This window comes from Eubalaena glacialis, chromosome 2 (genome assembly GCF_028564815.1).
Source record: "Eubalaena glacialis isolate mEubGla1 chromosome 2, mEubGla1.1.hap2.+ XY, whole genome shotgun sequence".
In the NCBI taxonomy this organism is placed as follows: domain Eukaryota; kingdom Metazoa; phylum Chordata; class Mammalia; order Artiodactyla; family Balaenidae; genus Eubalaena; species Eubalaena glacialis.
In genome coordinates, this window is record NC_083717.1 from 77,025,267 (window position 1) to 77,050,702 (window position 25,436).

Genomic DNA, 25,436 nt, shown 5'->3' on the forward strand with positions numbered 1-25,436 from the left:
CCCTCAGTACAGAAATAGCTGTTGGCATAGATAACTTGAACCAAAAGAATAAGGAAACTTAAGGAGATTTAAGTGCAACACACACACACACACACACACACTGATTTTCTGAGACCAAAAAAGATTTTGATGTAAAAGTTTCAAGAGTTGAACTGAAGGAGAAAGTGGTCATGGTTGATGTCTGAATTAGTATCCTGGAAGATAAGAGAAAGAGACACCTCAAAGCACAGTGCAAAAACACAGAGAGATATAAATCAGGAGAGGGATAGAAATCGAGAAGGGGATAGAGAATACAATAGAAGAGGCAATCAGTAAGATAAGAAAAGTTTCTTAGCTGAAGAGAGATTTGCATCTCACAGAGTTCCAGGAAAGACTGATGATAAAAAAGACTTCTAGGCATATTATATCTCTGAGCTACAAGAAAAGAGGAAAATCTTATAAGTTTCCCCAGAAAAGAACAGTTACTTCTAAAGAAGAAAGAATCATCCTAGCATTGGACTGCTTATTTACAACACTGTACGCTACAATATAGAAAACTGCCGACCAATGAGAGAAAAGAACTGTATGGAAATTGACCTAGGCAGACCTCCTGTACTTTCAGTTCACTCAGTCTTGCAAAATAACCCAAGAATATGTTACCAGTTTCTTTTACTTAGTGACCAAAGAAACTCAAAGTCTCCATAAGCATGGGGAAGGGCCAGGAGAATACAAAATCTTAGGAGAATGGTAAAAGGGACCATCACCCAAATCAGAGTATATTACCAGCACCTGAATACACAAAGCCCAGAGAAGCTCATCCTTCTGACTGCTGAGTGCATCTGGGCTCTCCACTCTGTAAGTCTATTCTTTTCCTGAATTGATCACATCACCATCTGCCTTGACAACTCCTCTAAAAACAGTCTGGAACTAAAAATAATAAGTGAATCTCAGCAAATCTGGGCATCAGGGGTGGGTGGAAAGGAGGGAAATGTTCCAAAGGTCTCATCTGGGGAGTGGCTATGGAACTGGTGGGGGGAGTGAATGTATGCTAAAGTTTGGAGTGGAAATGGTGGAAGAATAGAGTATTTTGGTGGGAGAAATATAGATCTGGTTTTCAAAAAATGGTTAAGAAATAGTTATCTGATCATGAGCAACAGGAAAGGGAAACTAGCAGGAAATATAATGAAAATCCACAAGAGAAGTCATGTTAACAAGATGGAAAGAGGAAATAATAACAATTTGATCAATCTGCAAAAATAAATACAATTAAAAGTAAGAAATAATAAGTAGTATAAGCCAATAACTAAATAAAATAAGTTAGTGGGAGGAGTCCAATTATAACGCTTAATGTGGAGGGACTGGATTTTCCCACTAAAAGTCAGAGACACTTAGATTGAGCTGGAAATATAAATAAACCAGCTATACAACATCTAGAAGAAAAATATCTAAAACAAAATTTTAAATAAAAAAGTATAAAGAAAATAAAGGGATGGACAAAGATACCAAGCAAATATAATAAAAAAGAAAATAGAAATAGCAAAGTTAATAGTAGACTAGGAGGAATTTAAAATTTAAAAGTGTCTGGAGTAGCCTACTTATAAATTAAGGAATAGTTCCTGGATAACTTTTAGAGCAAAGAGGAAAATAGAGCTAAAACTGTAAACTATCTAGAAAGCAGTAAAAAAGGGCATGCTTTCTATCAAAATCTGTACTCAGAGGAAAATTTATAAACATACACACCATTATCATTAAAGAAGAATATCTAAAAATAAAAGTACTTGTTTTTCTATACAGCAAGTTCTTTGAAAAGAACAAAATTAAGCAAAAGAAAATATGAAGAAGGATTTAACATAAACAGAATAGGGACTATGGAGAGGCAGGTGAGCTGCCCAGGGCACAAAATTCAAGAAGACAAGGTCATGCAAGTGCCAACCCTGGCATCCTGGGCACCGCACTCATAAAGGAGAGCTCACTCTCAGGGTCACACAAGTGAGGGCTGGCACTTGCATCTCTTGCCTCCTTGGGTTTTGTGATGGAGGTGCCTTGCTTGCCTCACTCTAGACCTGGTCTTGACTATAAAAGTAAAAGCTTCCTTCTTAGGGAGGAAAAAAAGCATTGTCCTGTCTCCCTCCCTCCCTCCCTCCCTTGCTCCCTTCCTTTCCTCCTTCTTTATTCTCTTTCTTTTTTTCTCTCTTTCTCTAAACTCATAATAACCCAGTTGTAATTTATGCTTGTTATCGTGATCTTTTAATTTTACTAATTTTATTCCAGCCTAGAAGACAGTAGAGTCAGAAAAGATCTCACAGAAATAACTTATTATATTCCATTAAATGTTTCCTTTTAGAAACTCTTTTTATTTTTTATTTTTTAAAGTGCATTAGATTCCTTACCTTACTTTATATTCCTAAATCAGTGGGCCTATTTTATGGGCCTACACATATCTCATTGTATGTCATTGTTAATAAATACAAAATAGTAATAAGACTCATTGTACCTTTTATTCCATTTAGAATTTGAGAGTATAAGGTAGAAAACAAACACATGGGCTGCTCAAAGAGCACCAGCCATGCTATGAATGAATGCCCCAGTCCCCCAGGAATTGTAAGAACTTAGAATTATTCCACATGTACTTCCTGAAAATATAGTGTTTAAATATACTCTTAAGCAGAGTATCTCTAGAAATTGGGAGAAATATTACCATTCTCCAACATAGTTTCTCCTGACAGTTAACTAAACTTTTGCACTTTATAGGCTATTGGTTCCACCCCCCTCACCCGCCTTTGGTGGATTGTATCTACTTTTAATGTTGGACAGAGCACTACATATCATTCCTGTGGCTTAATCTTATTTCCCATGAAAAATGTGTGTGCTTGCTTATTTACCTCAGGTAGAATTATTAAAATTTCAGTTTAGTTTGGGATTTTTCCTGTGCTTTAATGTTATGCCTTCATTTACTCATTATCATGAGTAACTTTGTACCTCTCTTGCTTGAAGGTATGTCACAAAAATAATTTAAATAAATGTTACATGCAATAAACAAGTAAAAGCTGAAAACCTAAGAATACTATATGTAAAAGCACAATGACCAGATGGTTTCACAGCTGAATTTTTCTCTAATTAAAAAAATTATAAAGATCATCACTATATTTTCTAAAGTATTCAAGGCCATAGATGAAAGCTATAGAATATCAAAGGATGAAAATGGTAGCACCAAAAAAAGTGTACATCAGTTTCAGTTATGAGAATAAAGGCAAAAATCTAATTAAATTTTAGCAAGTAAAATCCAGTAATGTTATGAAAAAAATACATTATAACCAAGGAGGTTTTATTCCAAGAATGCAAGTGTGAGTCAGTATCAGGAAATCTATCAGCATAATTAATTTTATGGATAAACTAAAGAAGAAAATTCATATATTACTGAGGCATTTTTAAAATTTCAGCAGCCATTTCCAATAAAAATAGTAGAAAATCACTTAAATACAATAAGGTTTACTTGCCAAAAGTATATATATATATAAATATATATATATGTATGTACTACAGGCAAAACATCAAAACTTTTAATATCGAGAATGAAACAGCAGTATCTACTATCAGCATTCTTAGTTAACATTGTCTTAGAGCTTCTAGAAGACCCACTAAGGTGAAAAAAGTAAAATAATCAGTATATATTGTCTTTTTGGTGATGAAGTGATTGTATACCATGAGATTCTAGTAAAATAAAAAACCAAATAGAGTCAATAAAATAATTTGATAAAGTGGACAAATATAGAATAAATAAATAAAATCCAAAATCTATTCTATATGCTAGTAACAAGCTCCATTAAATAGAAATGGAATGGCTGATTCCATTTTCAATGATGACAAAAAATTAAAATACTTAGGAATAAATGAAAATTAAAATTAAAAGTGTAAAATCTTATTGAAGGACATGAAACAAGATGTGAACAAATGGAAAACATATAATGTTCCTGGATGAGGAGACTTCATATAGTAAAATGGTCAGTTCTCCTTGTACTAATTCCTAATTGTGATTCCCAATTAAAATATTAAGAGAGATCTTAGGGAATTGGATAAAATTACCTTAAAGTCCACATGAAAGACTAGATGCCTAAGAATATACTATGAATAAAGCCCCTGTAAGCAAGTAAATAAAAACTCTGAAATCAATTAAGTATGGTTGGAATAGAAATAAACAAGGAGATCAATATAACAAAATAGGGAATTAAGAAATAGTTCCCAGTATGTACTTTAAATTTATGATAAAAGTGGGATCTGAATTCAGCATGAAAAGTTAATATATTAAATAAATAATGTTAGCTCCACTTTTATCCATATAAAAGAAAGTTATGTTGGCAGTCAATCTCATACCACATACAAAAATAAATTTCAATTGATTAAAGCCTTTAAGGTAGGAAAACAAATACAGATCTCAGAAGAACATCTTCATTTTGTACAATTTGCAATTCGATGATGAAAGAGACTGTAATTTCCTGACTGTAAGTCAGGAAATCCATATGTTGTAAAAGAAATGTTAGACTTTTCTGACCTCAGAAAAATTTATACTACTGTATAACAAAGAATACTATAATTAAAATCAATAGAGGAACAGATTTGGAAAAAAAATTTGCAAAGAAGCTGAAAGATAAAGGGTTAATAACATTTCATAAAGTATGGGGTTCTTACAAACTGACAAGAAAAAGACAAGCATTCCAATGGAAAATGGGATTTGAACAATTAGTTCACAGTAAAGCAAATTCAATAAATCTGTGGAAAGATTCTGAGACTCAGTAGGGAAATCTAAAGTCACAATGAAGTCATCACTTACTGCTGTCAGACTGACAAAAACTAAAATGAGCAATAAATATTTCCTCCTAGAAAGAGGCGGAGAGAGGAGAGAGTAGGTGCTCAAAGATTATGGCGGAATTGCAAACTGTTGCAGCATTTTGGGAAAGCCGTACGGCAACATAATGCAAGCATAAGCAAGCATTATGTTGAAAAATATGTATCATTTGACCTAGCAATTCCACTGCTAGAAATATTTCCCACAAATGGGTATATATAGGAGGTATGTATAAGAATGTTAAATGCAGCCTTTTTCAGAGGGACAAAAAGCTAGAAGAAAGGTGAAGGCACAGCAGTATGAGACCAACTGAATATTTTAAGACACCTCCACAATCTAGAATATTAGGCAGTCATAAAAAACATTGAGAGTTATACCAGTTGACCTAGAAAGATTTCAGGAGGTACCATTGAGTAAGAAAATCAATTTGCTGAAAAGAATGTATAAGGTAATTACATATTTGTAAAACAGTGACAACCCCCCTTTATATAAGAATGTGTACATATGTTCGGGTATATGACCACAAAAAATTTCATTGACACCCCTAGTCATCAACATGAGTCAGGGGACTGGCCCGAGCCAGAAGAGTAGAAAAAAGATTGCACTAACTCCTCCAACAGGTATAACTCTGCTTCTACAGAAATTAGAAAAACATGTTCATCTCTCCTAACTTACAGGAATATTAATGATCTATATCAACTAAAAAATAAGAAATAAAAGCAAGTTTCAGAGTAATCTATATAGTATGATTCCACTTTGGTGAAAACCACAAACAGAGCCCTGAGTGTGTAAAAATGCTTGTGGATGTTTGAAGGAATAACATAACAGCTGTTATCATCCTCTACCTACCCGAGCTTGCTGGGGCTGGGTAGGAGGAGGATGCAGGGAGATGACTAGATTTCTCTTTATACATCTTTGCATAGTTTCACATGGTGTATTTACACTTTTGTAAAACATCTAACAAATGGGAAATTTAAAACAATCCCATGAACGAATCCCAAGAACACATTACTTCTGCCCTCAAGAGCTCATAGCCTCACATCCAGACTGTCTTCAGCTACTCGAGGCATGAATTTGGTCTCTAGGGCTTCTGGGGAAGAAACTAAGGTTGAGAGGTTATGGCCAGGCAGATTCGCTCTCTGCAAAGGTAGGGGACCTTCCTTCGCTGGAGGTGCGCAGCCACAGCTGTGATGTTATGCTCCCTCGAGAGGAAGGCTTTGGACTAGGTCAGTGTCATCCCGAATTTTCTGATGAGAAAACTTACTCAGGGTACTTGTGAAACAGAAAAATCTCTAGAATCGGTCCTTGACCCACTGGATTAGAATCTCCAGGGGAGGGGTCTGGGAAGCTGTATTTTCATTAGTGCTCAGGTGATGCTTGTCAACAGAGGAACGTGGGAAACACTGGCCTCCGTTCATGCCCCTCACAGTGTGGCCTGGGGACCAGCAGTGGTGGCATCAGCAATGGCATCACCTGGAACCTTGCTAGAAACGCAAGATCTCGGGTCCCACGGCAGGCCTCCTGAATCAAAACGGCATTTAACACGGTCCCTGTGCATGCTACAGTTGGAGAAGCAGTGCTCTAGATGACACATATGGTCACCCCCAACTCTAACTTATTTGGCATGAGTATAGCTCTCTAGAAAATCCTTTTTGTGATAGACCTAATTTGAAAAGCAAAATTTTAGTCAAGGAACACAAAGGCTTTTAATGAACTGACTGAGACAGATGCCAAATCAGGACGAGAGGAGGCCAGAGGGTGGGAAGGGATAAGGCTGTCCTTGAGGGGGGAGGGAGGTCAACTGCTACAGCAACGTGGCTGTGTTTTCAAACAGAATGAGGAAGCAGTGAACGCTATCTTGAACAGATACTGTAGTTGGAGCTTATGATTTAATTGGCAAGAGAAGACATACTTGTAAAAAGATGACTGTCACTTGTAACGTCAACACATATTTACGGAATGCCAACTCTGCCACGGTGGGCTGGGTGCTTAGGATAAAGCAGTGAACATCTAGAAGCTCCCCGACTTCACAGAGCTTCACATCCAGCGTGGGAGACAGACATTAAATAAACAGTCCCACAAATTGCCAGGACCAGGGTGAGGTGGCTGAGGCACTTGCCTTGGGTGTACGATTTAAGGTGGCTCCAAACACTCAGCTCTCAATATAAATAATATTTTAATGCAATATTTTAAAAAATCAAAATTAATGCAAAAATCTGTGATGAATGAAATATTAATATTTTATATAAAGACAGGATCACTGATTTTTTGTTTTGCTCCAATATGGCTCCACATGGCATGGCCACAAATAATTTTTCCAGAAGAATGAAAAGATGTTAAGAGTAGGTATAGGGACTTCCCTGGTGGTCCAGTGGTTAAGACTCCATGCTCCCAATGCAGGGGGCCCCGTTTCGATCCCTGGTCAGGGAACTAGATTCCACGTGCTGCAACTAAGAGCCTGCATGCCACAACTAAGACCCGACGCAGCCAAATAAATAAATAAAATATTAAAAAGAAAAAAGAAATCCCTTTAAAAAAAAAAAGGAAGAGTGGGCTTCCCTGGTGGTGCAGTGGTTGAGAATCCGCCTGCCAATGCAGGGAACACAGGTTCGAGCCCTGGTCTGGGAGGATCCCACATGCCGCGGAGCAGTTGGGCCCGTGAGCCACAACTACTGAGCCTGCGCGTCTGGAGCCTGTGCTCCGCAACAAGAGAGGCCGCGATAGTGAGAGGCCCGCACACCGCGATGAAGAGTGGCCCCCACTTGCCGCAACTAGAGAAAGCCCTCACGCAGAAACGAAGACCCAACGCAGCCAAAAATAAACAAATAAATTAATTAATTTTTAAAAAGGCCCCCTTTTTAAAAAAAAAAAAAAAGGAAGAGTATGTATGGCTGGGACGGTGGTGGTGGGGTGGATAATCTTTGTTAAATTATCCCTGAAGCAGTTAACACCTAAACTGGGACTGGGAGCCTGGGAAGAAGGTGGGAGAAGAGGAGAGGGTGAAGGCTGAGAAGCAGGAGAGAGCTTTACACCTTTCAGGGAATTGAAAGAGGGCCCACTTGTCTAAACCCATGGTTCTCAAACTTAGCGCACGTTAGAATCACCTGGAAAGCATTTTAAGTCTCGCGTTACCCAGGCTTTACCCAGGCCAAGTCAATAAAAATCTCTCGGGGTGGGGCTGAGACCTGGGTAGTTTTGAAAGCTTCTGAGGCAGTTCTAACGTGCAGGCTGGGTTACAATGACGTAGTGAATGAGGGCGATGAGACTGGAGGGAAAAGTGGGAGCCTGATGGAAGGCCTTGGAAGCCAGGGTAATTATTTTGGACTTTTTCCCAAAGACCATTAGGAAGTCATTTGAAGGGCTTTTAGTATGAAAACGGTATGTGTCTTTAAGAAAAAAAAATTTTTTTTTAAAGATCACCCGGGCTGCTGTGATAAAAATGGATTGAAAGAGGTTTGGGCACAGCAGGAAGAAGTGGAAAGTCATCACAAACATCCAGGTAAGAGAGAGTGTTGGCTTGGGTTGGGATGATGGCAGTGGAGGTGGAGAGATGTACACACAATTAAGAAGCATGGGTAAAACCCATAGGATTTGGTGACTGTTCAGTTGTGAAGGGCCAAAGGGGAGGAGACATTATGGATGGTCCCCCCGGTGTCTGGTATCAGCAACTAGTGGGGTAATGATGACATTCACTGAGCTACAGAACAGGCAGCATGGGGAGAAGTAGGTTTGGGGCGGGGGGCAGGGAGGACATGCTGGGCTCAGTTCTGAACCTTTTGAGCTCGTAAGACAGCAAAGGGAGAAGCGTTGAGAGTGGGCAATAGCACATATGGGAGTGCCTGCCGCTCGGGGGGACCCCACAGTGCAGCTCTAAGGTGAGAGGGGTTGGCTTGCACGGGTCATAAATGAAGCCACAGGAGTGGAGAGGTGGCGTAAAGAGAGAGAAGTAAGTGAGCAGAGAAGGAGGTCTAGACCCTGAGGAGCGCCAACCTTGACAGGCTGAGTAGAGGGCAAGGAGCAGAGAGGAGACAGAGAGGTAGCAGGAAAGTCAGCAGCGCACCAGTAACTGAGGGCCCGGTGAGAGCATCATTTACGTTACAGCTGGGCGTTCAGGGGAGCAAGAGATCCCTGTGAGCTGGGCTAACCTAGGAAATAACTGGTGAAGTAAGTGGGTCTGGATGGATAAATAAGATTCAGTTAAGCAGGGAAGAGGACATTCTGGAGGAAGGAGAAAGAGGAAGGAGGTGTAAGAAAAGGGAGAGATGGGAAGTCTCGGGGAGGGGGAGATTCCCCCTCTACTCCTCTTGAGTTCTTGCGGGTGGATTAATAATAAAGTCGACACAAGACTGATGAACAGGAGAAAGAAAAACAAATTTAATTCATGCAAATGGAGGTTTCATAAAATGGGACCTAAGAGGTGGCCAAAGCAGGCAGCTTTTATACTTTTTAGACAAGGAGACAATACCTTTGTGAGGAATTGACAGGACAAAGAAAGTTAGGTTTTGGGTGCTCAATTTAGTGAAGAATCTAAACAGACTTTGGGCTTAGGGTAGTAAATTAAAGAAGTAACAATGCTTTTTTATACAGGCTTCTCAGCCCCAATTCCCTATCTCTGGTGATAAGGGTGTCTTTCTACCTCCAGATCAGGGAGGGCACCTTTCACAGGAGAGATTTATTTCCTGCTTTCAGAGAGATGGAAAGGAGGGTCAGAGTGTCCCTCTTGCATTGGCTCTTTCTTAAGTAACTTTAATTCAAAAATAATATGCCATTGTGGCATATTTTGGGGCAGCCTGTCCTGAGCCCCGATAGAAGGAATGAGGTGTGCTGGGGGCCATTCATCACATACAGATCATAGGAATTCAAGGAGAGGTCTGTAGTATGAGATGAGGTAAGCAGGTAGGTGGTGACTCTCGGGATTGACTTCTTTAGCCTTCCTCTTGCTTGTCTATTTCCCATCCATCTGGCTTCCCTCTCATCCACGCTCTGGTGGGAGAGCGGGCATAGCGCTGGGCAGCTTGGCTTCTTGCTCTGTCACCCCAGAGACGTGTAACTGCTACCAAAGCTTTCACAGTGTCTGCAGCAACATAATCAAGGTGAACACCGAAGACAGGCAGCTTGGCTCTGGAGGACAGTGCATTCATTTTAGTGTTGAATGGAGTGCTTGTTTCCTTCTCTCTGACTTCAGGCACCTCAAAGAGCCCAGCTGCAGTGTAATTGATGCCCCATTTCTTTCCCTGTGCTCTCTTACAAGTAAAAGCACAAACAGGCTTTTGCCTGAAAGGCAGTATGCTAGTGTTATCTTTCCTGAGTGGGCTCATAAATACAGATTCTTTGGAGAGAGGTGCGTATAATCAGCATACCAGTCAGCATTTTGCATGTGCAATGAACAGATGTGGCTGCATTATTCAGTTTCCCTATTTGACTTCCCTCCTAAGATGTACTTCAGAAAATGTGATGTTGATGAACACATCTTCCCAAGTGAAAATAATCCATGCCAAGAGGAGTCTCAAATGTTCCCATTAACCATTTGTCATGTTGGTTGCTTATTGATTTCTCTGCCCCAAATGTTATGACGTCCTGTGTCACTTTAAGTTTTCCTACTAAAGATGAAATAATTTCTAATTATATTTTGTGTGAAACTAATTAGTATTGGAATGCATCACACTAGAGTAGAAAAATGTTGGTTTCAAACTCTGCCTTTTATTTTCTATTTTTTTTTTGTATTGCAAAATGTGACATTCATACGAAAAGTGAGTGCATAAAATATATATGTACGGTTTAAAGACTGGTTATAAAAATGGACACCTGTGCAACCACCACTCGGAGTGACAAGTACAATGTTGCTGGCACCTGGAACTCTGGTGTGCACTTCCTCTTTCCTAGATTACCACAGCCTCACTGTCGTGCTAGGGATGTTATTGCTTTTACTTAGTATTTTACCACCTATTTATCCATAAATAGGTGGTAAAATCCACTTAACAATATAGTTTAGTTCTCCTTGTAACAAACTACATATATATTTTGTGTCTTTGTGTAAATACACAAACCCACAAGTGCTTCCTTAAATTCTGCCCCCGGACGCCTCTCTGTCTCACTCTAGACTCGGCCCTTTCTTGTTGTGTGTGTAGCTTTGGGTCATCTTTTTCACTGCTGTTTAACAACCATTAGTAAGGATATACCACTGTTCATTTATGCACCGTGTGGGTGGATACTTGGGCTGTTTCTGGTTGTGATGTTTTCAAGGCTGAGAGGAGTATTGTTCGACTTGTGCGTAGATTCTATGGGGTATATAGCAAAGAGTATGCTCAAAAAGTGATATTTTAAATTCCCTCTGGATAGTCAGTGATCAAACATGCCCATCCAACACAAACATGACTTTATTGTAAATCTTAGTATTTTAGACATGATGGGAAACAGTGTTCATTTTAATATCTGTAATTTCTAGACACACACACACACACAATACCTAAAAGGGCGGTCAGGTGCTTTTGTAGTCAAGATTAGCATGCAGGACACACAATACAACCTTGACCCAGCTGTCCTTCCTCCCCCATATCCTTTAGTTTTGCGGGTCTTTCCAAGGGAAACAAAAGTGAATCATGCAAGATCCTCTTAAATTGATTTCATCAGAGGCAGGTATGTCTTCAGGACTTTTGTTTCCAGGAGCCCTGCTCTGGTGAAGAGCATATGAATTACGGGCTGTGTGGAGCTGAGGCTGTGCCAGTGTCAGGTGAGGCTGTTGAACGTGTAGAGTGTGCTCCTCTTCTCTGAATTACTTGAAACACAGGTCCAAGGGATTTACATCCAAGGCATGTATCTAATACTTCCTTCACATGCTCCATGATGGAGTTTGCTGGTCAAAACATCATTATTTTGTTTATTGGTCCGTTTGAGATTTGATATCTAAGTCTTTGAGATATTCCAAGTTTTCCATTAGCTTTTGTGGCAAGCATTAGTAAAAGAGGAAAATTGTACTTCAATAGTAATTTAATCATTAAAACGACCAACTATCCAGCTTTCATGGTTATCATTAGTAGTTTTAGGAGAATTCTAGTACAATTGGTTTGGTTCAGTGAAATAACTGTATGATTCGTATGATGGTAACTTTTAGTTTAAGTAGAATTTTTCTTCTTTTGGTGAGCTGAATGGTCTTAAAAGGTGTGTACTTTGGGACACACAACTGTGATTAATTGGAATTTCACTTTATGGAAGTGCTAGTTATATAATAAAGAAGTATCTTTCCAGCATGCTTCAAAAAACTGAACAGAACAAACTAGCAAGGAAATACGGGAAATTTGACTTAATTGTAAAAGACATTTTAAATTAGAACAACGGATCTAAAATGGCTCTTACATTTGTACTTATTTGCATATATTACCATTCAGTCAGACATAAAATTGGGAATTGGTTACACTAATATTTGAATATAGTTACATAACATAGTTTTAAAAAGCTGAGTTTATAACAGTGAAATGTGCTCCCCTTTAAATCTTAACTCTATTAAAGCTTTATACAAGTTTCTTTATATAACTTTGGTTTTCAAACAAGGCAACCATTCCAGATAAGGAATAAAATCATTTATTCTTCACACTGGGTCTTCATTAAAGCTCATCTGATCTTTCGCTTCAATTTTTTAGAGTTTGATTCACATCTCACAAAGGTTTTCTCCTGGGTTGGGTGAAGTTGTAGATCATTCATGTTTTCTGAGCAAAATGTCATTCTGCATAGAAAACATCAAGCAAACATAGCACTAAATTTTGGATGGAGCTTATTGAAGTGTTTCATCCTTTGTCAAATACCCAACTTGACATGCTATTTAGTAACACATGCTATTTTAAAAAAAAATTAGATCCTTATGACTGCAAATATTTTCATAACTTCAGAGAAAAACAAAGCCCAGGTCAGTGAAAGCAATCAGTGTAAGGCTTCCCGGAGCTCTGTGTGGTGTGATTTCAGTTCTGTAAGAACTGAAAGTCCTTGGGGCAGCCCTGCTTTGTTCTCCTTTATACAGCTTATCAAAGGTTTGAGGGTAACAATGGTTTCTTTCACTACATTACCCTGTCTCCAAGGCAAACATTAGCACTTTCTTCAACTGTTCCTCACAGGCAGGCTTCGTGCCCAGCCTTCCTTTTTTGGACACACTCCAGTTTGTCAGTGCCCTTCTTACAGGTCCCTGGGCATGAGGCCACTGTCATCAGCGTCTGCCTGGCTCAGCCCTATAAGCCCCACCCTTTCCTCTTATCTGGTCCTCCAGCCACAGAGGATATCACTAAGTGCTTTGGGTCTCTCTTGGAGACCAACGGCTGACAACTTTGACCACTGGTTTGGCCTGAGATGCTATTTTGTGTTACTAACTTCAATTGCATCTATCTGAAAAAAAAAAAAAAATAGCAGTAGTCACAGAGAATTGTAGTTTATAGCTTCTTTTTTTTTTTTTGAATTGCATCTAAGGTCAAGTCTTTACTAAATCAAACTTTTTAAATTAAAAATTATTGTGAGTAATTATGAATGCATTCTTAAAAAATTCAAACAGTAAAGAAATATATGAGGTTGAATATTAAAGACCCTCCATCACCTTTCACTAATATCACTCCCCTCCCTGCTTTCATGATTTGCTTTCTGTCTTTCTGGACCTCTTTCTATGCATTTACACATATACGGATGTTCATATACAAACATAAAATTTGTTGTATTTTTCTGAAAAATCTTCTTGTCATCAAATAATGTACTTGGAGAACTGTTCACATCAGTACATACAAATCTATTTCATTCTCGGCTGGACCTAGAGATGATCATACTAAGTGAAGTAAGTCAGACAGAGAAAGGCAAATATCATATGGTATCACTTATATGTGATCTAAAAAAAAGTGATATGAATAAACTTATTTACAAAACAGAAAGAGACTCACAGACATAGAAAAAAAACTTATGGTTACCAAGGGGAGAAGTGGGGGGAGGGATAAATTGGGAATTTGCAGTTAACAGATACATACTACTATCTATAAAGTAGATAAACAGCAAGGACATACTGTATAGCACAGAGAACTATATTCAATACCTTGTAATAACCTATAATGGAAAAGAATCTGAAAAAGAATATATATATACTGAATCACTTTGCTGTACACCTGAAACACTATAAATCAACTATATTTCAAAAAAATCTATTTCAGTCTTTTTCACCTGCTGCATAACATTCCAGTGTATGGAGGTATCGCAATGCATTTAGCCATTTTCCTATTAATGGAGATTGGGATTTTTCCCCAATGGTTTAGTATTTACAAATAGTACTGCAACAGACATTTTTGTACATAGATATCCTTTGTGGATATTTTGAGTATTTCTCCGGGATAGACACCTAGCATAAAATTCTGGGTCAAGATTATGCATATTTCAAATTTTGATAGTATAAGTTCCATGAGACCAAGGGCTTTGTCCACTCTGTTCACTGCTGTATACACAGCAGTGTCTAGCATAAGATATGTCCTCACTAAATGTTAGTTGTTGAATGACATTCCCCTACAGAAGCTCTGTAATTCATACTCCCACGAATAATGTATGAAAACGCCCATTTCTCCACACCTTTACCAGCTCTGGATGTTATCTGTCTTTGAATTCCTGCCAAACCAGTGGGTGACCAGTGATAATTTCCTTGATTTTTGTTTTGCATTTATATGGTTATTGTGGCAATCAAACATCTTCTCATTTTGTTTGGCCAATCACTTTTCACTTCTCGCTATAGGACCAATATTCTCTGCTCTTGCGCTTCCCCCCACAACAGTCCCTCTCATCCCTGACTTTGTGCTTTGGGGAAGAAAATCACCTCTCATTGAATTCCTTCCGTGGAGGCACAGAGCAAGTTATTTAACTTTTTTTTTTTTTCTTGTAGTTAGCAAAGAGATTGAGAATGAGGTTTAATATCTGCATCCCAGCTCTGGGATTTCAGATGGTAGAAGGTACTCAAAAATGGGTAGTTATTCGTCTCATGAGATACATATTATAATTCCCATTTGTTACTAGAGAACTGAGTCTCAGAGAGGTGCAGCTATTGTCTGAGCCTCCGTAGGTGGAAGCGGTGAAATCAAAACTCGACTTTGGGACTCGCTGATGCAGAAGTCATTGGGTTCTGCCTGCATGTGGTTTGCTCACTGCCTGTCTCTCCGGGAATGCCTCTTGGCCTCTCCAAAGGCTATTGCAGCCCTAACCGAACAGCACCAACGTGAACTGATGTCTTTCTTCTTAGACTTCCTATAGACCGTGCGGTGCTAGACTCTTACTGTTCAAAGTGCGGTCCACGGACCAGCAGCAGCAGAAGCACCTGGGAGCTTGTTAGAAATGCAGAATCCCAGGCTCCATCTCTACCTACCACAGCAGAACCTACATTTTAACACGATTCCCAGGTGATCTGTGTGCATATTAAAGTTTGAGAAGCCCTGGGATGGAGCATATCATTAGTAAAATTAATGCGTCTTGTTTTCCTAATTAGGTCCTTGAGTTTCTTTCTGCCAAAAGCTACAACTCAGATTTTTTTGGTAGCCCCCCGCCGATGGTGTTACTGAGTTAAAAACTTAAAAAACTATAGGTCCCAGACTCCCTCCCCCTTTTTCATGATGCCCCTCCTGCAGCCGTGAGGAAAGGTGTGATGTACGTATATATTAACTTCCAGCTCTGCAACTCTGCTAGATTAGACCAGAGAAAGTCAGATTAATGGGACCAAGACTAATGGGGGGAGGAGCTGTGCTCGGGCAACAAACGGGCAATGAGTCAGACAAACCAAGTCAGATCTGGGCTCAGACAGTTAGGAGCAATGTCCCCAAGCTGTGTAACTCCTGTGAGCCTCAGATTCCTAATCTGCACAGCAATACTACCCATTTCAGAAGGTCACTGGGACGCTTCCATGAGATGAACGCTCTAGAGCACCTCGTTCAAGCCCATGGTGCAGCAGGAGCTCTGTAAGCGCCACTCCTGTCCCTCTCCTCCTGCCTTCTTCAGAGCCATGTGGTAAGCACCAGGGGAGAAGGTAGTGCTGTGTTTTACACTACCTTTCAGGTCAAGTCACCTAGAGTTGCCATGGCAAGCAACCACTAAAACTGAGGAATTACTCTCCAGCTGAGAGAATCTGGGGACGGGTGGTGCTCAGTGGAGCTCTTCTAAAGGGCCAAAAAGTCATGCAAGAATAGCTAAGCATATAAGAGGAGAGAAGCAGTTTAATTTTCTCAAATTGATCATGTGGGGAAATCTGTTGGCAGACTGCAGAGTATGCTCTTAGTAATTGCCAGGATTTTGTATCCCAGGGAGATAAAAACTCAGAGTGTGGTTGTATAAGGGACTCAGGGGGCATAAATCTGCCACAGGCCACTCCTAGCAGTGAGGCCCGAGGGGTGAGGAAAGAGGTGAGAGGCATGCTGTTCTCCAACTCTGCGGGCGGCAAGCCAAAGAGAGCAACAGGCTGGCCAACAAGGGGCAGTAGGAGAGGAGAGACAAGTTTCCTACATACAGTGGGGAGGAGATGGGAAAAGGTCTGGGGAAGGACAGGATTCTCCTTTCACGGGGAACTGCAGGACCACAGAAAAGCACGGTTGCCATAGTAAAATACACTGGGCATCCTTTTGCTCTGCTGAGAGGACTGAAGAAGCAGCTGCACACCCTTCCTTTCCTTCACTCCCTGCCCCCAACCCAACCCCTCGTGTCCCTAGAGACTCTGGGCCGAGGGAGATGTTCAGTCACACAGAGCTGCACCTCCTGAGGGTAATCCACTGGTCCACATCAGAATTTCTTAGGGCTCTTATTACCAAATGTGTGGTCCTTCACAGACCACAGCCAATCAGAAGCTCTTCAGGTGGGTATTCAGGTGGAATTCTGCATATTCAATAAGTTCCCTAGTGATCCCTTGGCATTCTTAGATTTGAAAGGTGCCACCACAGTGTGAGATTTTGAGATTGTGATTTATTAAAAGCATTTCTCTGGGTAAACAACAAAGAAGAAATGTCACGTCTATGTCCTTGCCATTCAAAGTGTGGTCCTTGGACCAGCAGCATTGACATCACCTGGTGAAATTTGAAAAGCACTGGGCTAGTGAGTTGTTCTCAAACTCTGGAGGCAGGTGGCTATTAGCTGTGGGCAGAGGGAAGAGGCTAGACTAGAAATCAGAAGACCTAGGTGCAAATCCTGGTCCTTCCACCTATGGCTTTGTGAACTCAGGATGGTCATTTCATCTTTCTGAGCATCTTTATGCCATCGTTAGGAGATAATAATGCCCACTTCATAAGACAGATGCAAATAGTAAACTGTAAAAGTGCTGACATAGGTAGATGCTTAACAGATGTTAGGAGGAGGTTGAAACAGCACTCACCTTTGCTGTGTTTCTCCCGCTTTGACTCTGATGCTCTTCAGAACAAGGCCCGAGTGAAGGGACTCTCTTCCCCATGGGATGATGATTTGGACCGTGTTCCAGACATTGGACCACACCATACTGTTTTCCCACTTGAACTTGATCATGATCAGCTCACCAATATCCAAATCCAGTGTGATAAGAAAGGAATAGGTTTTATTACTAGTAATTCCTTTGTTCCTTGAAGATACAAAGGAAACCAGACACAGTCAGTTGATTTTTAACAGCAAAGTGATGCCTAGGCACATTCAGGATATGTTAGTTTTGCCTGGATGATTTGGATGGTCTTTTCTGCTGCATTTCCCAAACTGGTATTGGACAGACTATTAATAGAGATAGCAATAGGTGTGCCAGGATAAAAAGGGTTTTCCAGACCAATAACATTGGGAAAACCATCTTATTTTCTGTGTTAGCATATTAAAAACGCCCTAAGAGTTCTGCGGTAATGAGTCTAGTTAGCTTTGTTTAGCTCAGGCTTCCTAGTTTCCAGATTAACAAGTCAGGAAAACTGCCCTGAAGAGGGCAGGGGCTTTGGCAATGGTCTGTGGGCAATACCGCTCTCTGTAGGTTTGATCAACACATTAGAGCCACACCACAGTCTTCTCTCCAGATCGATGCTTTTTTCCTCCCCACATAAATAGAAACTTCTGTTAAAACAACAAGTATAGCAGTAATAGAAAACCACATATAAAAAGGATGCACCAGTTTGGAGCAAGATTTAAATGCAGATCCTTAGGTATCATTATCAGCTTTACTCACTAATCTCCAAGACATTAAAATGTCCCAACATTGACAGAACTGCCAGATGCCCTTTCCACTACTTAGAACAATCTCTCGGGGAGAGATCTGGGACAGCGCAGAGTTAACACTGGATTTAGGGTGAGACAGGTGGCTGGAGGATTCCCTCGCTTGGCTCATCGTAGCTCCTCCTGTAGTATGTTGTAAAGCATCGTTTAGGAATCCACCCACCCCACTGGGCTGGGGGCATCCTAAGGATAGTGTCTTCTCTACCTCTAGTGCTGAGCACCAACACATCCTTGCCGAGTGACTGAATCAGTGTGATGATCAGAGGTTCAAAGCTGGAGGCAATTCTCGGGAAGCTGAGGACTGTGCCTGGAGTGGGTGAAAGCTAGTGTCACTTCCCAAGGAGAGCCCATGCTGAGGGTCAAGATGCTGAGAAAAAGCAGCCAGCAGGCCTTTTCTGGCCAGTGAAGGTGTGGAGCCTCTGCAGGAGACGTTGAGGCCACTGCCCATGTTGTGAGCAGGTGTGCAGCAGGGCAAAGGACAGATGGGGAGGGCTGGCAGTGCAGGCTGATTGAATGGAAAATTTGTGCCGCGTTGAATGGTACCAGTGTTATTTCTGGGTTATGGTTTTCAGAACTCACTGGAAAGGTGCTCAGGGCCTTCCTGGGGACACCTGCCCCAGCCATCACCACTCCTCCCTGCTTGGATCTTCTTCCTGTACTGCAGACATGGACTGGCCACCTCTGGCTTCCCTCTCCATTCCAGCCCCTGTCGCACCGGGCCCATCACAAACACAGGTAGCAGCAACATAAAGTAATCGTGGGGACTGGGTGAGGCTGAGGAGGGATGACACGGTGCTGCGTGTGGGTGGATGTCCCATCTGACAGGGTGTTTGGGGCAGTCATAATGGGCTGAGAAAAGTAAGTTGTGTCTGGCCTGACCCTTGAAAAGCAGGATCCATCCAGACCCTGTGAGAAAATTAAGCCTCTCATCACCATGGACGGGGCTGTACCTCATACTCACAGAGTGATGGGGATTTTCTGCATTTCCTCTTTTGTTCCGAGGAGTGACATGGCAAAAGTTGGTTCTATTGGTTTCTCAATTTGGTTGATGAACTGAATCTTCAACTGGTAATGATAAACTAGAGGGGAATAGGATGGAGAGGGAGAGAGAAAGATAATTTAAGCAGAAAATTGTAAAATAAAAAATATCATACTTTTAAAATTTAGAAAGCAGAGGGAAAAGTATGGATGAATAGATACCCCATTTTTTTTTCTGGGTGGTAGAATTATGAATGCTTTTTATTTTCCTCTTTTTCCTTCTCTGAGTTTCCTAAATGTCTAAGAGGACTTAGGTTTGTATTGGGTTGGCCAAAAAGTTCGTTCTGGTAGTGAATACGTTGTTCAATAAAGTTCTTGGTGAAAATGAAAAAAGTGTCTTTTATTTTTACTTAAAACTGAATGAACTTTTTGGCCAACCCAATAATATAATAAATATTATCCAACAAAAGAAAGCAGAATAGGAGTACAATATATTTGGCATTCTCATCAATTTCCAGATGAATTCTGTTGGACTATTCCATGTATTTGGCAAGGGACCCCTTTCACAAATCAAAGGATATATTGCCTTTTAGGCAGCTGCCAAAAGCAAGAGAACACACTGTCATTTTTACTTTTGCCTGTTTGATGGTGTCAGTTTTGGGGTGAGACAGAGCTCCAGCTAAGAAATATGCCCTAATGACCACAACTTTGTGTTCTGGGGCAGTTCCTGGGAACTAGCTCTGTGGGGTTCAACAAGCACATTTTCCAATGGAAATAAGACAACTAGTTCTAGTACCTGGGCCTAAAATTTTTCTATCTTATCAAGTGTCCAGAATGTCCTTCTACTGGGTTGTTCGGAAGAGGGAAATTTATTTTATTCTTCTTTACCTAAATACAGTCTATATTTAATTAATAAAAGCAAACTGCTTACTATAGGACAGGTGTTGTTAAACACTTTACATTGCATCATTACTTATCATAACTACCCTATGAGGAGGGTATTGTTATTATCAGCCCCATTTTATAAAGCAGAAAACCAGGGCCAGAGAGGTGACGTGACCTGCTCAGGGTCACATAGCAGCCTGTGCTCTTGGCCTGGACCCATTGCCTTGATTAGCTTGCATTGTTAACCAACCAGCTGTGGAGCTGTTTTCAAAATTACCCCACCTCATTCCCAAATGACTGACGGCTGCTTAGACTTCTTTTTCTTGCTGTCTCCATATTCTCTAAGTACTTGTAGCACTTGACCTCCAAGACTGCAAACAGGTTTAATATGGCATGTCAACTTGATTGGTAGGACTGCCTGGGGCCCCATGTTGAGATGGGCTCTGAGACTGTGTCTAGGCTCTTGGGAGGATTGGTGTCTGCCTTGGGCGAAGGATAGGGGATATACGATATACTTGTTGTGTATTTGCTTTTCCTGTTCTAGATAATGATTAACCCACTAATCCTGATACAGTGCTTGCACATAGTAGGTGCTTAATAAACATTTGTGGGATGAAGAACTGACATTTTGCTTGGGAGTATCAGAATGTGCATGAACATTTAGCAAGATGGAAATCACCTCTGAGAATTCAAGATCCGAGTTTCAAGCTTTGTCGTAGAATTCCTCCTGGAAAGGATAGATTATGGAACTAGCCACTTGATTATCCATCCCATGCACCCAACCTGTGGAAATTCACCATCCTCATGAATCAATCTACTTACTCCCAAATGATGCATTTCCGCTGGAGGTTGGTAGCTACACACAAACCTGGCAGCAGCTGTGGTTAATGGTGTGTTGCCAACACCTCAGCTGCAGGGTCCTGGTGTGCCTGTATTGCTGGGTTTCTGGGTTATTTACACAACCCTACCCTTTGGCATAAACCAATCTTCCCATGTGGGTTTTGCAGTGGGTTGCCTGCAGTGGATTGCCTCCAGTGCCCTGCATAATAGGTGCTCGAATCCTACAGCCTGGAATACAGTAGTTTGATGCTCTCAAGACTGTGAGGCTTTGGGTGAGAAATAAGAGAAGGGCTATGGGCCCAAGTCCCAGGAAGGGTCCCTAAACCCTTGGGTGGCAGCAGTGGAGGCAGGGACTCTGGCCTGTCATCCCAGAAGCCTCTGGAGAGGTCTTACACTATTTGGGGTCTGTCTAGGGGACTCTATAACAGGTGAACAGTGTTATAAGTTGAACTGAGGCAAAAAGGAAAGATACAGGCCGTAGGCACTGGGGGGCGGGGTGGGGGCAGGATGTGGACAGGATGAGGTGAGAGAACTGGCCTTGGGTTAACCCCCAAACAAGCAGGCAGGGCATCTCCCAGAGTATGCAAGAAACACTCATAGCAACCAGTTTAATATGTAGTAACTGGAAATCTACTGATACCCAGCCCAGTGCTAAAAACCATTGGGGATAGACGAGTAAAAGAATGTAATTAGCAGTATGCATGGTAATAACATAGGCTAACATTTATTTTGTTTACCTGTGCCAGGCACTTTGTATTTATTATCTCATTTAATCCTTACAACAGCTGGTACTATTATTTCATTTTAGAGAAGAGGAAACTGAAGCACAGAGAGGTTAAGCAACTTTTCCAGCATCACACAGCTAGTAAGTAGCATAACTGGGACGTAAGTCCAGGCCACCTGGCTCCAGAACTTGAAGTTTTAAATGTTTATACCCAGGACCAATAGCTTTATATACCTTAAGGAAAAAGTCGAAGTGTGGAAAGAGATTAAAGTTCAAAAATGTCATAACAGAATTATTTAATTAAAATAAATCAAAAACACCCTAAATATTCACCAACAGAGGAATCACTATGGACTAATAATGACAATTATAATTACCATTTAGCTCTTTATTATGTCCCAGATACTGAACTATTGTTTCTCACAATTATCTTATTTCTTTTACTACAACTTTGTAAGATGCCTACTTTAACCTCCCTTCGCATCATTTTACAAATGAAGAAGCTGAAGCTCAGGAAATTTAAGTAACTTGTCCATTGTCATGCAGCTAAGAACTGGTGAAGCTGCAATTAGACGTTAGTCTGCTGACTCCGAGTTCATGTTCCCAACCACGTGATTTACTCTTATGAAGTGATTAAAAGATATTTTTGGAATGGTTTCAATGCTTATGAAAAAGTGGGAAAAAACCCCAAACAACCATTAGGATACAAACTGTACATCTAACATGAGACTAATTCTAATAAAACAGCATGCAGAGTAGGAGGGAGATTCACAAAAGTATTAAGTGATTATCTCTGGAGAGGGGAGAGGTAATTTTTATTCTCTTCTTTATGCTTTTCTGCAAGTTCCACATTTTCTACAATAAGCATGTATTCTAATTAGACTCTTATTGGAAAAAGAAAAGTTTTTAAAAGTATTAAGAAAGAAAACAGAACCAGAGGCTGTGGTCCTGGCCTTAGAGGAGCTTGCAGCTGGGAAGCAGAGTGACTTCTGTGACCCTTGTCACCTTCTGCCTGGTCTCACGGGCATCCGTGTCCATGGATCTTATCTCCCTGAGGGCAGCCTTGGGGTCATATTAACGCTTGTATCTCCACAAGTCACGGCACACATCAGGCATCTAAGGAGTGCTTCTGAGGCTTTTTGTGTGAAAACAAGGCAGGACCAAAACAGTTGCCTTAAAGAGCCTAATTGTGAATAGGAATAATCAAAAAATTGCTTTCATTTTTTGAGATCTTACTACGCATCAGGCTACATACTAAGTGCTTTACAGACATTACTTTTGTCCTCGTAACAAGACTAAATAAAGATAACATGTGGTGAGACTCCATTTTCTACACCTACCCCTGCTCTCCCCATCCAGCTCTGAACCCCAGGAAGTGACCCCACGGCCTCATCTCCTGGCTGCCTTGCAGGATGGTTTCTGGTTGCGATTGACCCACTGGGGAGGCACCAGCAGGAGATCAGGGCACAGAAGAGAGAGGTCAGGGTGTTTTTCTCTCTGCTCCCTCCTGCTTTGAAGACTGACTGCAGAGGAACTGTGCTCCATGATGAGCTGCTATCAGCAGCCTCTCCTCCACAGCTCCCGTTCTCGTGGGCTGTTACTTCTCCTTACTTCTCCCAGAGGCTGGTTGTTAGATCTGGGGTGCATCAACAGCCCATGTTGCTTTCCTTAATATCACCCACCCTCTCTAAGGAGTCCTGCCTGCTCTCTTTAGTTGATCCAGGTGAGTGGAGTCCTGTTTTCTGCTGAGACCTAGACAGATAGGGTGTCAATGATCCTGGTAAATTACAGATAAGGAAGCAGAGATTTGGAGACGGGTGCAAGGTGACCCAGATAGTTAGAAGTGGAGCAGACTTTTTTTTTAAACATCTTTATTGCAGTATAATTGTTTTACAATGGTGTGTTAATTTCTGCTGTATAACAAAGTGAATCAGCTATACGTATACATATATCCCCATATCTCCTCCCTCTTGCGTCTCCCTCCTACCCTCCCTATCCCACCCCTCTAGGTTTCACAAAGCACCGAGCTGATCTCCCTGTGCTATGCGGCTGCTTCCCACTAGCTATCTATTTTACATTTAGTGTGTATATATATCAATGCTACTCTCTCACTTCGGTGGAGCAGACTTTGAACACAGGTGTCTGGTCTGATTCCACAAGACCCTTCCCACTGTGTCCTGGGGTTCCGGTTCTAGCAAGCTGAAGCTGCCCTTTGAAAGCAAAGAGCAAACAGCCCCTGAAGAAAAGCCGCAGTCTAAACCTGCCTCCAATAAAGCCACCAAGACGAAGTGCCTGCCAGCTCTGACCCACTGACATCCATCCTGGGCTATCACTGCTGCAGATTCCTGCCTGCTGCCTGTCTGCTGAATGTCCAGCCCTGGAGCTGGGATAAATGTTTCACGTCCCTGCACTGGAGATGGGTTTTTGTCTTCCTTTGCTCTTAAAATATGAGGAGGAAGAGACGGATTTCCACATCTGAGATGCCATGGTTCTACGATTCTGGGGGAAGGGGTTGGCTTTGATGATTGCAAAGGTCCCTTTAGCTCTCACATCCTATGGATGAGAATTACCTGTGTCCTGCAGTGTCTCCCTGGGGTGGGACCTGTGCAGGAGGTCAGAACCTCCAAAGGTGTGTAAGCCTGAGTGAGGCGGGCTGTGGAGGGCACCTGTGTCTGCAGGAGTGTGATGGTCAAACCCATCACACATTGATAGCACAAGGAATCCCTTTTAACCTGCACTAGGAAAGCCACTTGTGGGGAGAAATCTTGAAATTAATTTTTTAAAATACATAAGAGACTTTCATGTTCAGATCTAATTATTTGTTCTTATTTTGGATTTTGTAAGTGTTTTTCCTTAAAAAAAGAAAAAAGACAATTTGCTTCTTATTCCTCCCCCCCCACCCCCCAGGACAATGATGCCGTTACAAAGATTAAGGAAAAAAGGGTGAATAATTTTTCTCACTTTACCTTATGGCATGTTTAATAAGGATTTTAAAAAATGATTTAGGGAAATGCTTTTGATCCTGTGACTGCAAGGAGGCCAGCACAACGTGTTCCTCAGTTCAGGCAGGAGAAATTATTTCAGGTCTTAAAGATGAAAAGCATGAAATAGTCTATTAACCCTGAATGAGATCAGGCAAAATCAAACCTGGAGCAGAGATGTGAGGCCTCTGGAGATTCTCCTCACCAGAGAGTCTGCCTGGGGTTCAGAGACCCTAAAAACCCTGGATCCTAATCTTGTGTGGACCCCACTGGTGCCACTTAAAAAAAAAAAAAAGTTTCTTTTTACAAGGTAGCCACTGTGAGCACCAGGTTATGGAATTTATAAAAAGGGAATATTTTTTTCCTTTTTTTTTTGTCTCATGGAAAAAATGATTCTGAATCATTAGGTACTGGCCCTGGGAGACATTATGACTCTTTACAAACATCAAAGAGGCCTTTTTTGTTTTGAATGTATAGATTTTTTTCTCATGGAGATGGTAAGAATGAGATCTCGTGTTTTCTTGCAGCACCAAGGTCTTCTTCCTAGATCTCAAATGCCTCTAACCCGAGAGGGAGGCTGAACATCATGGAACTGAGAGGCCCAATGATGGTCTTATGCAGGGGGTTAATGTACGAGCAGCCAGCACTAGCAGGGGCTGGTTGAATGAACTCAGAACAGGCTCAAGGGAAGTCGAGAAGGGGTTTTATAAGCCTATGTGTGTGTGCGTGTATGTACTTAGGTTGGGGACTAAATTTGGGCTCAACAGTACTGCCCCATTTATGTGATACTGATGTCACAAGATTGGATGCTTGCCCCTTCTATGGGTAGTTTCCTCCTCTGCTGGGGGTGGAGATGGGGGAGCGTGTGTGTATGTGTGTATGTGTGGGAAGGCCAGGGAGTATTGTGTTGTGTGTGTGTATGGGATGGAAATAAGCACCCTTGACTGAGAGATAGGAGCCTCCTGGTACCATCAAGAGGTCTTGAGCCCTCATCAGCTTTCTGGACCTC

General features: G+C 41.3%; 1 protein-coding gene across 1 annotated transcript in view; it reads right to left on the reverse strand.

The window, feature by feature from the left end:
* Positions 1-12,375: 12,375 nt before the first annotated feature.
* The window catches only part of LIPC (lipase C, hepatic type), a 172,836-nt gene continuing 159,775 nt past the window's right edge, over positions 12,376-25,436 (reverse strand). Inside the window, exons 9-11 of the mRNA XM_061182074.1 lie at positions 18,981-19,098; positions 17,175-17,393; positions 12,376-12,542 (exon numbers count right to left, since the gene is read on the reverse strand). Of these exons, the coding sequence (XP_061038057.1) occupies positions 12,431-12,542; positions 17,175-17,393; positions 18,981-19,098 (449 nt within the window). The 3' untranslated portion in view covers positions 12,376-12,430. The remainder of the gene's footprint in view (positions 12,543-17,174; positions 17,394-18,980; positions 19,099-25,436) is intronic.